Source organism: Sus scrofa, chromosome 1, assembly GCF_000003025.6.
Source record: "Sus scrofa isolate TJ Tabasco breed Duroc chromosome 1, Sscrofa11.1, whole genome shotgun sequence".
NCBI classification, from domain to species: Eukaryota; Metazoa; Chordata; class Mammalia; order Artiodactyla; family Suidae; genus Sus; species Sus scrofa.
This window is the reverse complement of record NC_010443.5, coordinates 30,961,239-30,977,165: the sequence shown is the minus strand read 5'-3', so window position 1 is coordinate 30,977,165 and position 15,927 is coordinate 30,961,239. Positions and strand designations below refer to the sequence as shown.

The following is a 15,927-nucleotide window of genomic DNA, read 5'->3' as shown; positions in this document are numbered from 1 at the left end:
GATCAAACCCGCAACCTCATGGTTCCTAGTTGGATTTGTTTCTGCTGTGCCGCAATGGGAACTCCTAGGCTCACAATTTTTTGTATAAAATAAGAAATATGTAGAATTATATGTATAATTTGATGCCATATATACAAAGTTTTAAAGGATGCAAGATATACCAAGATATTTAAGTACATATGTGATAAACTACCAAGAAGTCATGAGAATGACCTAGAAAGAAATCTTATGGTAATGACTTTCTGTAATAAAAGCAAATAGGGAAGGGACAAGAATGCCAGTGGAAGGGAATAAAAAATGTGTCCACTCTATTCATAACATCTTACTCCATAAACTGGGCAGAGGGTCTATATTATTTCATTGAATTTCTTGTACTAGCACTTGATCTTTCCTAATATGTTTGGATTCCTTTCAAATCAGAGAGATGTTTAATGGATGAATAGATTCCTAGCCATGAAGCATGAGTTGGGACTCAATAGGAAGGCACACATCTGCCCTTCAGATACACACTTCCTACTTCTGTTTTCATGTAGTCAAGAGCATGTTTATACTAGATAGCTCCCAGCAGGAGTAAATTTTAAGCAATTGCTTTTACATTATGTTCAAATGACAGTGCTCTCACTAATGCACTGATGTGTTCTATATGTTGCTGAGAAACAAATTTGAATACATATATGATCATGTTGGAGGCGTGGTCTGGTCAATGAAAGATTGACATCTCATACAGTGGAATCCACAGAACTATCATGTCCCAGATACAAACAGACACCCGTTCTGGGCACCCATTCTTCCTTTCTCAGTAGATTTTTCTTCCTTTTCATTCAGCACCTTTGTTTCAGGCACTGCACTATACATTATAAATACATTGAGGGAAGTAAGCATGACTTTAGTCCCTGAGAAGCTCATTTCGGTGGCAAATGTATCAAATGGGATGATTTTTATAATATGAAGTGTACGGTGCTCCACAGGAGCACAAAGATCATGGTTTTCCATTTGTCAGTGGGTATTACTGTGTTTGGCATAAGTGCAGGTTATCGAGTGAGTTGGACTTAGGTCAAATAATTAGTTAATAAATAGGTCTCTGCTCATGAATTGTATCAACTTTGGGGAAAACTTACCTTGCTCTCTGAACTTTAGGGTCCTCAGCTGTAGAATGAGGTTACTAGTACTTATCAATGCCATGTGCTTTGTAAGAATTTATAAAGGATGTAAAGTCTTGCAGAAATAATTTACTTCAGGTTTGACGTTCTTTGCTTTAAAAAATACTGTTTCTTATATTTGTAATTAAGACTCAGGGTTTTTTTTTTTTTTTTTTTTTTTTTTGCTTTTTAGGGCCTCACCCACAGCATATGGATGTTCCCAGGCTAGGAGTCCAATCAGAGCTACAGCTGCAGCCTACGCCACAGCCACAGCAACACCAAATCCAAGCCGCATCTGCGGCCTACACCACAGCTCACGGCAATGCTAGATCTTAAGCTGCTGAGCAAGGCCAGGGATCAAACCCACAACCTCATGGTTCCTAGTCGGATCTGTTTTTGCTGCACCACGAGGGAACTCCGTTCTTGGATTTCTTTAATTCTGGCTTTTTAATTCTAGCAAATGGAACTTTAGCTGTAATCTTGAAGTTGCTACAGTGGACCTTCCAATTATAGATGAGAGAAGGTCAGGCTAAATGCAGTGTGTGGGTGAGGAAAATCAAACAAAAAAGCCACCTGAAGAGTATTTTATATAAGGCCTGATGCCAAAAACATTACATCCTGTCTATAATTGATAACTATCTGAGTGTCATTATAAAGTTGTCTATGGTAGTTCCCATCGTGGCTCAGTGGTAATGAACTACTAGTATCCATGAGGACACAGGTTCAATCCCTGGCCTCGATCAGTGGGTTAAGGACTGGCATTGCCATGAGTTGTGGTGTAGGTCACAAACATGACTCGGATCTGGTTTTGCTGTGGCTGTGGTGTAGGTTGGCAGCTACAGCTCTGATTTGACCCCCTAGCCTGGGAACTTCCATATGCCTCAGGTACAGCCCTAAAAAGACAAAAAATTTAAAAAAACTAAACTAAAAAGAAAAAAAATTGTCTATGAAAACCCCCATTTTAACCTTTTGAAATTCAAATATTTTATCTGTCTGTTAAATCTGCTCTTAATTTAAAAAGCCTTTTGGCCATTAATCATCATGGGTAGCTGTATTCAAATTCATAATTCTAATTCTAGAATTATGTAAACTATCAGTTCTCTTCATCCTAAAAGAGTATTGACCTCCTTTTTTGCCTCTGTTCTTTTTGTTCATAAAGGATATTAAAAAAAAAGAAGAAAGAAAAAAAAATGACTCTGCTAGAATCTTCAAACAGTTTGGATGAGAAACTTAAAATTAGAAATCTCCTAAAATGTTTTCATTATTTATTTTTTATTTATTAAAAAGATTTAGGAGTTCCCGTTGTGGCACAGTGAAAACAAATCTGACTAGGAACCATGAGGTTGTGGGTTTGATCCCTGGCCTCGCTCAGTGGGTTAAGGATCTGGCATTGCCACAAGCTGTGGTGTAGTCCGGCAGCAAGAGCTCTGATTCCACCCCTAGCCTGGGAACCACCAAATGCCTCTGGTGCAGCCCTAAACAGACAAAAAGAAAAAAAAAAAAAAAAAAAGATTTAAAGAGTTCCCATATGGCTCGGTGGTTTAAGGATCCGGCATTGTCACTGCAGTGGCTCAGGCCACTGCTGTGGCCCAGGTTCAGTGCTGGCTTGGGAACTTCTGCATGCTGTTGGCACAGCGGGGAAAAAAAAAAAAAAAAAAAAAAAAAGATTTAAATCATAATGTAAAATGACCTTAGCATAAGAATTCCTGAGACTCCAGGTAATGGGACTGAATTTCAAGAGTTCAACAGAAATAAATGAAGGGTAGGGTAGTTTTTTAAAATTAACATTGGAGATAAAACATGGAAAGTACATAAAAGGAGAAAGGAAGCAAAGACTTACAACTCATAACTGATCAGAGGTCTCACCAGGGTTGTTCGATCCATGTTTGAATGAGACAGCACAAGAGTCTTGAGGACAGGTACGTTAATACCACTCAGTTCATCCCTATTATTTTTTTCCTGAAATTTAAAAGAGGTCAAAATAAGGAGGAAAAAATGCTGCTGGAAATCACTTTTGTATACGAATGAGCTGGCATCTTGAGGGTGGGTCAAAATGCAAAGAAGGAATAAAAAAATAGAAAGTAGAGGCATTGATCATTGCAGAGTAGGCTGTGACTACATCACAGAAATTACTGGATTAGATTATATCATGGGGGAATGTCAGAGAGTGACAAAGAGAGCAAAGAGAACGCACAGACCATGTCCCAGTACCCAGTGCCTGAATATAGTGTGACATCAACAAATGCTACCTGATCGAAGGATCAAAGGACAGAGCGTGAGTGCAGAGGGAAAGCTAAGCGGAAGGAACAGCTCTGTAGCACAGGACCCAGAAGTGAGAAGCTGTCATCGACCATTTCAGGAAAAAGCCTGGTGAGATCCAGGGAAGGTGGAAGTGAAACGGGGCAGGACCCTCTGGCGCCTTACCAGGGCAGACACCTCTCCCACATCCTCTGCTGTAGCCCCTCTGTACAGTACCCAGATAACAGGATCTGATGCACATTTCCTGAGTTGTTTAACACATGTGAAAACCCACCCCCTCCACACACACCAAATGGAAGGTGTTAACTGCTTAATGACTGTGAGTGCATGGCCTCTGGGCATCCTGGTGCCTAAGGATTGACACTGTGATTCTCTGTGACACTGTCCTGTTACCTTACCATCAGCCAATCAGAGAATTGTACACAAATTGATCACTTATCCTGAGACCCGCCCCCTCCTTCAACTTGGCTTTAAAATGCTTTACAGTTTTGGTTCAGAGTTTTGGGCTTTTGGGGATGGGCACAAACCACCCATGTCCTTGCATGGCCTGCAGTAAACCTTTCTCTGCTCCAGACTCCAACATTTCCATTTGTTTGGCCTCCCTGTGCACTGAGCACATGAACTTATACTAACAGATACCAGCACTTGTCTACTCCCTCCAGAGAACCATGGGAGACTCAAGAACCAGTGTGAAATTTTACAGTGAGACAGAAAGATGCTTATCGAAGAAACTGGACCCTGATAGTGGATTCCTTACAAACTCAAGACCTACTCCCTCCCTCAAGTGCATTTCCCTAAATCAGGCCAAATCAAATGAGGCTTGAGTTGTTTGGTCAAATAACATGTGTGAGTGAAAACCACTGATGAGATATGGATTAAAACATGGTCATGCAAGCAATTTTACAATTAAGTACTCTTTAGTTCTCCTGAGACTTGGTGGGTTTTGTTTTTCACTTTTATTTTTCATGAATTGAAGTACAACTGACAGCTCTAAGGTGTGAATCGGGGGTAGAACTGTCCCTGAGAACCTGTGAGGAAATCTGTGCTAGTATATTACTCAAACCAGTGGGTTAGGGTCAGGGGTTGACTGCCTGTCAACAATGAAACTTCTGGAAGTGAAATAGTGTGGCCCAAGGGTTACAATACACACCTTAAAACCATTGCATAATGTCTAACTTCCTCAAGAAAACATGACAAATCTGAAATGTTCCATATGTTATGAAGAGATAAAAGTGTAAGGGAACCAGTGACTGAAACCGCCCATCTTGGCCAGGCTCGGTCATAACTGCTGGCATGAGTTGTCTCATACCCAGAGGCCCAGATAAGGAACATGGTGCTGCCCTGAAAAAAACAGGGGCCTTTGGGAGGGGCCAATGGGAAAGAGAAGAGGACCAACCTCCCAGAATCCTTGGCACTGGAATCCATCTTGGCTGAGAGATGCAAACACCTCCAGAAGGACCCTGAGCCAGAACAAATATGGGCCAAGCAAGACAACTGGCCAGAGACAACCCAGAAACTAATCCCAGTCCCATAAAACCAGAGACTGTGAGCCACATGGTAGAGCCGTTCTCCTGGGCTCCCTTACCCTGCTGCTCTCCGCCCAGGAGCCCCTTCCCAATAAAATCTTTTGCTTTGTCAGCACGTGTGTCTCCTTGGACAGTTCACTTCCAAGTATTAGACAAGAGCCCTCGGCCCTGGAAGGTATCCCCCTCTCTTTCTGCAACAAAAGAACACATGATTTTGATGGTTATGTGATTTGGACTATTTCCACACATGTACATTCACCACCAAAGAAAAAGCAGGCTACGCAATGTTGAAAAAAGTGCTACCATTAACAGTCATTTCTTGTGTTAAGGGATTTGTGACTGTTAAATTACACCATAGGCTTCCAATAGGACTATTTGGAGCTATGAATACCCATGAAGCTGGACTAGTTGTCATTTCTTCTAGAACATCTCAAAATAACTTTTAATTTCTTTCTTTCTTCCTTCCTTTCTTTCTTCCTTTCTTTCTTTCTTTCTTTCTTTCTTGCTTTCTTGCTTTCTTGCTTTCTTGCTTTCTTGCTTTCTTGCTTTCTTGCTTTCTTGCTTTCTTTCTCTCTCTCTCTCTCTTTCTTTCTTTCTTTCTCTTTCTTTCTTTCTGTCTGTCTGTCTGTCTGTCTTTTTAGGGCTGAACCCATGCCATACAGAGGTTCCCACGCTAGGGGTCCAATGGAAGCTGAAGCCACCAGACTATGGCTCATCAACATGGGGCCCAAGCCGTGTCTTCTACCTACACCACAGTTCACAGCAATGCCAGATCCTTAACCCATTGAGCAAGGCCAGGGATCAACCCCCCCCCCCATACTCATGGACGTTAGTCAGGTTCGCTAACTGCTGAGCCACAATGGGAACTCCAAAACAACTTTCATTCTTAAGAAACTTCAACATTGGGGGAGTTCCCATCGCGGCTCAGTGGTTAACGAATCTGACTAGGAACCATGAGGTTGCAGGTTCAATCCCTGGTCTTGCTCAGTGGGTTAAGGATCCGGCGTTGCCGTGAGCTGTGGTGTAGGTCGAAGATGTGGCTTGAATCCCATGTTGCTATGGCTCTGGTGTAGGCCGGCGGCTAAGGCTCTTATTCGACCCTAGCCTGGGAACCTCCATATGCTGTGGGAGCAGCCCCAGAAAAGGCAAAAAGACAAAAAAAAAAAAAAAAAAAAAAAAAAAAAAGAAACTTCAACATTGGAGGTTATGTTTCCAGTGAAACTCCAATAAGTTTATGCTTCCATATGATTGGAAAGCAAATCTTACCCCACCCCAATGTGAGCACAGAAAACTAGATGAATTCAGGTTTTCTTTAATGTCAAAGGGAATTCAGTTATAAGCCTCTCAGTTCCCATTACTACTATTCTCTTCCAAGGCCATGGCTATATTTACAATAGCTCTTTACTCTGCTCCCTTTCACACACACAAGCACACACAAAGTTACACAGCACATAAGGCCAGAGCCAAGATTTGATCCTCATTTATCTGACCCAAATATCAAGTACAGCATTATGCAATACTGCAATATTTCAAAGCAGCCCAAAAAGGGGTAAAATGATCATAAGACGTACAAATCATCCTTGATGAGAAAAAATATATATATTTGGAAATCACTGGTCTGTAGAATTGATCTAGCCATACAAAGTTTCTTAGTAAACTTGGGAGCAACAATGAATATGACAAAGCAGGGACCCTAGCTATACCATGACAATATTTTGCAAAGCTATGATCATTAATAATGCGGAAATTATCAGGTACATTTTTTGCTGAGGTGCTGGTCCTCCCGAGATGGAAAGTGGTACATCCCTAATGTACCATCTCCCAAACAGTGACACTCCTAGGACAGGCTCAGATGTTCCGTTCTTGTTTACCAAACGCCCATCTTTCAGTACCTAAAGAAAAAGTGGGAAAAGTTTAAGTCAACTTGGTTAAGATATACATTCCAAGCTGGCTCATGATGTGGAAACCATCCTAGATATCATAGCTGATCAAGTAGGCTAATGGGTAAAGGGGTTGGGGGTCTGGGGTTGGGAACAGATGGGAAAGATAGGGAAGAGCTATTTTATATGTAATTAAGACTAGGGCCCTTCTAGAAGGTTCAATAATTGAGTTTCAACCATCAACCTTAACTCTTAATGAAAAGTCAGAAATCTCAGAGTTCCTATTGTGGCTCAGCCATAACGAACCTCAATGGTATCCATGAGGACACAGGTTCAATCCCCAGCTTCAATCAGTGGGTTAAGGATCTGGCGTTGCTGTGGCTGTGGTATAGGCTGGCAGCTGCAGCTCTGTTTCAGCCTCTAGCCTGGGAATTTCCATATGCCACAGATGTGGCCCTAATAAGCAGGGAAAAAAAAAAGAAAAGAAAAAAGAAAAGTAGCAAAGATTTATTGAGTCCAATTATATGCATGATAACCAGGAGCCAGAAAAGTACAAATAACATCTTTGCCTCAAGACACTTAGAAGTTATTGGTGAAACTGAGAAGATCCTAAACATAAAAAGGGAAATCAGTATGTTAAGAGAGAGAAGCAGTTATGTGCTTAGCTGGTCTGAGAAGGAATAGCTGAACCTGTCTGCTTCCCAGAGAGGGATGCAAACTGCCACACCTGCCACACCTGCCACACTTGCCACGCCCACCACAAGGAGGAGGTATATTTCAAGTCAGTTATAGAACTTGCCTATTGTGTCTGTCTCCACTCATGCTCTTGGACTTCTTCAACTAACATGTGAACAAGCCCAGGTATGCTGGGAGATGGGGAACCACAGAAAGAGAGTGGCTCCCAGTCATTCTAGCTGTTCAAGAATAGAATGAACAGGCCACCACAAGCCAGCCAGCCCCAACTAACCCACCTGCTAGTGACAGATGCACGAATGAGCCCCAGCAAGATCAACCGAGCCCCTTCTAGTCCAAAAGAATACTCTAGCTACACCCCGTTCACATGCCCAACCACACCACAGGCTAAAGAAATGGGTATTGTGTAAGGCTGTGAAATTTTGAGGAACTTTGTCACCCAGCAAAAGTTAACAGATGCCATTGTCATAGCCTGTTTGATCTGACTTCAGAAGACAGATAAAATGAAGAAGACACTCTTAAAATTCTCCTACCTCAAATTTTCCAGGTGCCAGATTGATTTTAGTAAGGAGCACTTCGGGAAAAACATACTCTGTTCCAAATGTACCACTTAGAGAGAACAACTCAAATCTCGTCAGAGCAGTTTCTACAGGCTGTCCGCAAGTTGTCAGATTAGTAGATTTGCATTTCAACATTGTGCATACCTGTGTGGAACAGACGCAGAAAAAATACAATGCCTTGTATCTAGTTACTTGTACTAGAATTTTTGACTCATAGCAAAGCAAATATTTTCTCCATTTTATAAAGGACTTTGGATCATGTTTCTTATAATACTTGCTGTTAGAAATAGCAAATGATTAAAAACCAACCCCCATTTCTTGGCTAACTAGTGGACTGAAAGAAAGAAGTCAGTTGAAAACTAGGTTTGTAATAGGGAAGAACAAGTCTGGGTCCAGATGGATCTATCTCTTTTACTTTAAGCTTTGTATTCTTTTGCTGCTGCTACCAGGGATGTTACCTGTAAGCTTAATTTATACAATCTGGCCCATCTCCGGTAACCCCACCTCCCAGGTAATGCGCCTTAAGCTAATATACCTTTGTTTAGCTCACAGGAAACAGCCTGACCAGGGCCATCTGTGAAGGGCTGTAGGAAGGAAGAAATGAACACATCCCCTCTGCAGCCTGACCGGAACCAGGACTTTACCTCCCTCCCCCTTTAGTGTCAAAGGAGCCTCAGTTTTCCTGAGGTGGGGGAGTTCCCTTCATGACTCAGCCATTGATGAACCTGACTAAGATCCATGAGGATGTGAGTTCAATCCCTGGCCTCCATATGCCAAAAGTGTGGCCCTAAAAAGCAAAAAAAAAAAAAAAAAAACCCTTAGGGAAGATGATTCATTAGGACACTAGTCCACCATCTTTTCAGTCTGCAGGCTTTCTGAATAAAGTTACTGTTCCTTGCCCCAGCAACTCGTCTCTCAATTTAGCCTGTCATATGGCAAGCAGAACGAGCTTGGACTCAGTAACACATTTAAACCACTAGTCTGGCATGTCAGATGATGGCATCTGGCCCAAGAGAGTGGAGGTCTTTGGGTAACAGCAGTACTAAAGCCAAAAGGATAATTAAAATTTTGACTATACCCTCCCCCCTTTTTTTAATGGCTGCAGCTGCACCTGGGGCATATGGAAGTTCCCGGACTAGGGGTCAAATCAGAGCTGCAGCTACTGACCTACACCACAGCCACAGCAATGCCAGATCCAAGCAGCATCTGTGACCTATGATGCAGCTTGTGGCAGCGCCAGATCCTTACTTAACCCATTGATCGAGGCCAGAGATAGAACCTGCATCCTCACAGAGATAAATTCGGGTTCTTAACCCCTTGAGACACAATGGTTCAGTCCCTGGCCTCACTCAGTGGGTTAAGGATCTGGCGTTGCCGTGAGCTATGGTGTAGGTTGCAGATGCGGCTCGGATCTGGCATTGCTGTGGCTCTGGTGTAGGCCAGCAGCAACAGCTCCGATTAGACCCCTAGCCTGGGAAACTTCATAGGCTGTGGGTGCAGCCCTAAAAGGACAAAAAGACAAACAAACAAAAAAAAAAAACAAGAAGAAGAAAGAAAGAGAGAGAGAAAGAAAGAAAAAAGTTAACACTGGAAAAAAAAAAAAAAGAAAGAAAAGTTCACACTGGAATTCACTGATACTCAAACATTCCCTTTGAAAGTACCTGCCAATACTCCTTCTCCTTCGGCCATGAAGTCCTGTAAAAGCTCCTAGAACATACACTTCATTCTCCTCCTTCGCTAGCATTCTGTAGCTTAAATGACAGCAGAGCTCTTTATGACAGACCGTAAGGTTTCCTGCACTTTCAGAGAGTTCTGTGAAGTGGAACTCATCCCGCGAAATGAATCCCCTGAAGGAGTTTTGCAGTATTGGGAACGGCTGGATGCTTAGGGTGTAGGCACCCCAGTTCACGGCTGTTGGGTAGGTCGGGGAGGTGCGGGGATGCGCATCCACCTCCGCAAGGAGGATTTTTCCCGAGTCCGTTTCCATGTCATAATGGTATACTTTGGGAGAATGTGGAGCATAGATACCACTGCCTGTGAAGGGAAGACAAGTCTTAAAAACAAAAAGCTACCAGTTTCCCATCAAAATTGGCCATGTGGTCCTGTAGCATGATTAGTCCACAATGAGACGGCGCAGAGGCACTGAACACCTGAGTACTTCTCCCATTTGTACCAGAGGAGATTGAAATACATGACCTATGGTCCCATTTCAAATAAACTCGGAATATAATTTATTAGCATTACATACAATTAACCAAATATTAAAATCTTGGTACTCAGGACTTCCTAAAAGGTAAGGAAGGTAATATAAAATTTTCTCCTTTTCTCCACTGTGGTGATTTTCAAATATGTCCAAAATTTCTTTAGCACTCCCTTTTCCAATGGGAGGATTTAATTCCCTTCAATCTTGAGTGTGGGACTTAGTGACATACTCCTAATCAATAGAATATGGTAGAAATAATGGCTTGTGACTAGTCATAAATGGCAATGGAGGTTTCCTTCTTCTCTCCCTCCTTCCCTCCCTCCTCTCTCTCTCTCTCTCTCATCACTTGCTATGGAGGAAGCCAGCTGCCGTGTGATGAGAATACATCAAACAGCCCAATGGAGAGGCCCATGGAAATGAAGGTCTCCTGTCAACAGCCACTAAGAAAGGGAGAGACCCTACCAATAACCACATGAGCAAGCCATCCTGGAAGCAGACCTACCAGCCCCAATCAAGTCTTCAGATGACTGTGAGCCCAGTTAATGCCTGACCAACAAAAACTGTGAGATAATAAATGTGTGCTGTTTTAAACCATTTTCACTTTTAGAGTAATTTGTTATACCACAACATGTCAATAATACACTCCTCTGCCTTTGCCAGCATTAGAGCACATCTTTAGTTCCTTCCTTTGCCCCTTACCAGCTGGTGGCCTTTGACAAGTTACTTGCATCTTTTGTGTCCCAGTTTTCTAATCTGCAAAATTAGAATGATAACACTCAGCCTAAGTATAAAGTTGTTGTGAGGATAAATGAAATAATACCTGTAAAAGTCTTAATCCAGCCACAGCTGTTTATAATCAAGAACTAGCTTCCCTTTCTCCCTTCCTTTCTTCCTTCTTCCTTTATTTTTTGTGAAAGGATACAAACATGATATGTCACAACAAGGAATCTCAAACTTACAACAGGTCACATATCTCTGCATTTAGAAGTATAATCTGCAAACTTCATCTGGTCAGGAATTACCTGTCATATTTAGGCGGACATGATGTACGTTGGCTGCAAGAAGATTAACTCTCATGCCCATTGCCCAAGCCGAATGGAATTCAATAGCTGTCAAAAGGGGCAACACATTCATCCAAGCTGCCGGAAACAATATGGTGTCCACGTGGAAATCTTGCACCAGCGTCACAGCAGGATCACGGAAGAGAATATCGAAGCACGTGAAAATGCCGAACTTTCCAAAAGGGGTGTTGAAAGTCACCACCTCCGGCTTTTCAGGGACATCAAACTGAAGCTCATGGTAGAGGTGGTACTATAACAATTGCACAGGATGAAACCAAGACAGCCTTGTTTATTGAAAGGATGGCACATGAAAACCTTCCAAGTTAGTAACAGACTTGACAAAGTTCCACAGCAGGAAATCGATGGAAAGTGAATGAATATGGTGATTGGAAGTTAATTTCCAAGGAAACTGTGAAAAAAATATCGTCTCTCTCTCTTTTTCTCTCTAGGCTTCCCTCCTTCCTTCTCTCTCTCCCTCTTTAATTAGGAACCAAAATCCTCCCCATAAATCCTGAACACTAACTATATGTTTCTTGAAAGCGAAGACATACACATTTTCCTTTGAATCCCTGAGACTCAAACTTGGTGATTTTTTTCACATCCTATCTACTGCTCCAGCAATTCATTATTCATTATTAGATGAAGGGTGCCAGCTCCCTCTCTCTCTCTCTTTTTTTTTTTTTTTTTTTTTTTTTTTTTTGGTCTTTTTAGGGCCACACCTGTGGCATACGGAGCTTCCCAGGCTAAGGGTCTAATCGGAGCTACAGCTGCGGGCCTACGCCAGAGCCACAGCAATGCGGGATCCTTAACCCACGGAGCAAGGCCAGGGATCGAACCCGAATCCTCATGGATACTAGTCGGATCCGTTTCCCCTGAGCCATATCTGGAACTCCCTCTATGTACTTTTATATATGTATGTACAATGTATGTACATATATTATATATTATATATATATATATAAAAAAAAAACTGAATCACTTTGCTGTACACTTGAAACATTGTACATCAATTATACTTTAATTTTTTAAAAAAGAGTTAAAAAAAGCAGGCAGGGAAATTAACTTCCATGTTTACAATGTAAAAATATCTTTCGGCATTTCAATATTAAATGGTATCCAGTCTACATTCACCTTAGTATCTTTTATATCAATGTTAAAATCATTTGTTTTATATATAAATGTTTGTCTCAATCCTGGACTACTAAAACCTCTTTCTTACAGATATCTGCCTACATTTTTATTCACATTAGTTTTTTTTCTAAAATGTCATTTTCTTCATTGCTCACTTTAAAAAAATCTCAGTAATAGGAGTTCCCGTCATGGCTCAGTGGTTAACGAATCCGACTAGGAACCATGAGGTTTCGGGTTCGATCCCTGGCCTTGCTCAGTGAGTTAATGATCCGGCGTTGCCGTGAGCTGTGGTGTAGGTTGCAGACGCGGCTCGGATCCTGTGTTGCTGTGGCTGTGGTGTAGACCAGTGGCTACAGCTCCGATTCGACCCCTAGCCTGGGAACCTCCACATGCCGTGGGAGCGGCCCAAAGAAATAGCAAAAAGACAAAAAAAAAAAAAAATCTCAGTAACAGGAGTTCCCGTCGTGGCTCAGTGGTTAATGAATCCAACTAGGAATCATGAGGTTGTGGGGTGGATCCCTGGCCTTGCTCAGTGGGTTAAGGATCTGGCGTTGCCGTGAGCTGTGGTGTAGGTCGCAGACCTGGCTAGGATCCCACGTTGCTGTGGTAGGCCAATGGCTACAGCTCCGATTCGACCCCTAGCCTGGGAACCTCTATATGCCACGGGAGCAGCTCAAGAAAAGGCAAAAAGACAAAAAACAAAAACAAAAACTCAGTAACATCATAATAAAGGAATGAAGCTCTAACCCCTACACAGCATCCCCCTCTCTCCTGGCAGGCTCCATCTTCCACACCCACCACCTCTTACCTTATGGTAACGTGCCACCAGCTTTCCCTCTGAATCATATACCACGTTGGTGTTGTATTGATAATAGCCATTAGGAGGACATTTGGAATCATGGGAATTACAGGGCTTTTTGTCTCCAATATTCGCCAAGACATAGATAGAGTTATTCTTGGCCAGGCAGCTGAGTCTTACTTGCACTGGTGTGTGACCAAATCTAAATCAAATTTTAATTAAGACATGTCAATAAATCAGAGAAAGATAAATACTCTGTAATATCACTTATATGTGGAATCAAGGCTTAGTAGATAGTGGGGGTTATTCATTGAATATATACCTATATATCTGTGATTCTCTAAAATTTGCATGTTTACCAAGCAAAATGATCATTCCTGAATGTCATGTATATATATATATGTATATGTATACATATATGATGTGTGTGTGTGTGTGTGTGTGTGTGTGTATCTTGGCATTCATTAGGTTTAAAAATTGTTCTTAGATACTATGATAATTATTTATAATCAAATATCTTTATTTAACTTAAAGAAATATATAAATAAGGTATTTATTACTGGGATTAGAAACTAAGTGGAAGAGGACCTCATGGATACCAGTAATTAATTCCTGAAGTGGACAGTGGGGTGATATGTGTGTGTGTGTGTATATATATATATATATATATATATGTATATATATATATATGTATAAAACCACAGCACTTTTGCAAGAACAAATGGGAGAAGTAAAATACCTGCGGGGGTCTTGACATGGAATCCAGTTCTTCTGAGGATCTGGGACATCCTCCAGATAGGGAAAAATGGTTTCCCTGGTAAATTTCCATCCATAAAGTGCATCTTCTGGAGTCACAATGATTTGAGAACCCTGTTCAAACAAGTTAAATCAAACTTATTTCTCTACATAGGTAGACAATTAACCATGCCTGTCTTCCACCAGCTCTCATGTCCGCCTTATAAATTATGCTTCGCAGAAATAAAAGATTACCTGCTCAGCTGCCTGCTTAATTGCTCTCTCCAGAATATCCATATTCTTGTTCATGAGGAGCAAAGCATCATCCCAAGAAACAGGTGTTTTTGTGTCATTTGGCAGGATGACAGCATGTTCATATACAGCAGCCTTAAAAGTATCCAGTGCACGGACATGCAGGATAATTAGGGCAAAAACTGCTAACGTAGTTTGAAAAGAGGAAGCGATCATGGCCAAGTCTAGTGAGTTCTGCAAGAGAAGTGAAATTCATGTAGTATTTGGAGAGGAAGAAACATTTATGTAACATGTGACTGCCAGCTCTTTTCTTTCTTTTTTTTTTTTTTTTTTTTTTTTCCAGCTGCCAGATAATTTTAACCCACAGTGCTGGCTAGGGATCAAACCTGTGGAGACACCACCGATCACGATGGGCCACAGCAGGAACTCCTGACTGCCAGCTCTTTTTTTTATAATCTCATGAATATTATGCCTGACTACTTTGGAGGAAAAAAAAAAGTTGAGTTTCATGAATGTAATCAAAAAATATCACAAGGATTGTACATGTGCTATTGATAAGATTTAACATCAAATTTCCAAAAAAATTCAAATAGAGTACAACTGCACCATTTCATTAATAGAAAGAAATAGTAACTAAATGAACTCTCATGTGAAAAATGGTAACATAACAAATTTCATTTATTAAGTAACAAAAACTAGATAATAATTTCTTTCTGTTCTGATGAATGATCTACATTGTGTTTATTTTTAGAAGAGGAGAAAACATTTTAAATATTTATTACTAGGTGAATGCAATACAGGAAAATATTGGGGATAAAATTCACCCAAATCAACACTTCGACTTACCTATGAAAGATGATGAACATGCACTTCGTTAAAAAGAAGAGATGTTGTGTCTGGTTTTGCTCATTGCTGCATCCTTAGTGCCCAAAACACGTATCCTTCAGCTGCTGTTCCTGGTGTTTGGCCGGAGAAGACATCGAGAACCTCTGCCTAGGGGATCCCAGGCCTCGGGGAACTAAGCTTCCTTCTTCCCTACTCCTCCCTTCCCTCCCTTTCTTCACTTGGAAATAGACACAAGGGAAGAAGTATCTTCCTGGGGCTGGTGATCATAAAGACCATCTCTGTTACAACCCAGATAAGACATAATTTTCCTTTCTTTTAGAGTCAAATAACCACAAAAATGAATTTTTTTAAAATATGTTTTAAAAAACCCGCAGAGACATCATGCCATTATGCTACTACTGATAACCTCCTAAGGCATCAAAATTCTCCTTTTCCCAGTCCCAATCACGCAAGGAACCCAATTCAAAGTGCCCACCTTAGAAAGACCTCTGAGGAATCTAAATACTGAATGAATACTTGATGTGGTTGAGAGAGCTACTTCCTTGTGATGTAATCTCACTGGTTAGTCATACTTCATCATCTCTTTTGCTTGGAAGTAGTTCAGTAAACTGGTGAAGGTGAGCCAACAGTCTTTACTTTAGGAGGGTAGGAACAGAAACAATCATATCTGTCTTTTACATCTTAGTGTCCCCAGATTTCCTGGATGTTCTTCTCCCTTTGTGGCTACAAACAGGAGAAATAGTGTCTTATTTATGAGGGGTTTTCGGCTGGAGAGGGAAAGGGGAAATGGTTTCTGATGCAAAGTCAAGGTGATGAAGTTTCCTTCTTTCTCTGCAATATTTC

The 15,927-nt window shown here is 41.3% G+C and overlaps 1 protein-coding gene across 1 annotated transcript; it reads right to left on the bottom strand.

Moving 5' to 3' along the window:
• Positions 6,221–15,646, bottom strand: VNN2 (vanin 2). Its single transcript, XM_001925374.4, is given in 10 exon segments — positions 6,221–6,816; positions 8,031–8,201; positions 9,719–9,732; positions 9,735–10,091; positions 11,283–11,571; positions 13,261–13,453; positions 13,991–14,121; positions 14,242–14,472; positions 15,085–15,194; positions 15,560–15,646. Coding segments are annotated over 8 exon segments (1,563 nt in total). The 5' UTR covers positions 14,455–14,472; positions 15,085–15,194; positions 15,560–15,646; the 3' UTR covers positions 6,221–6,621.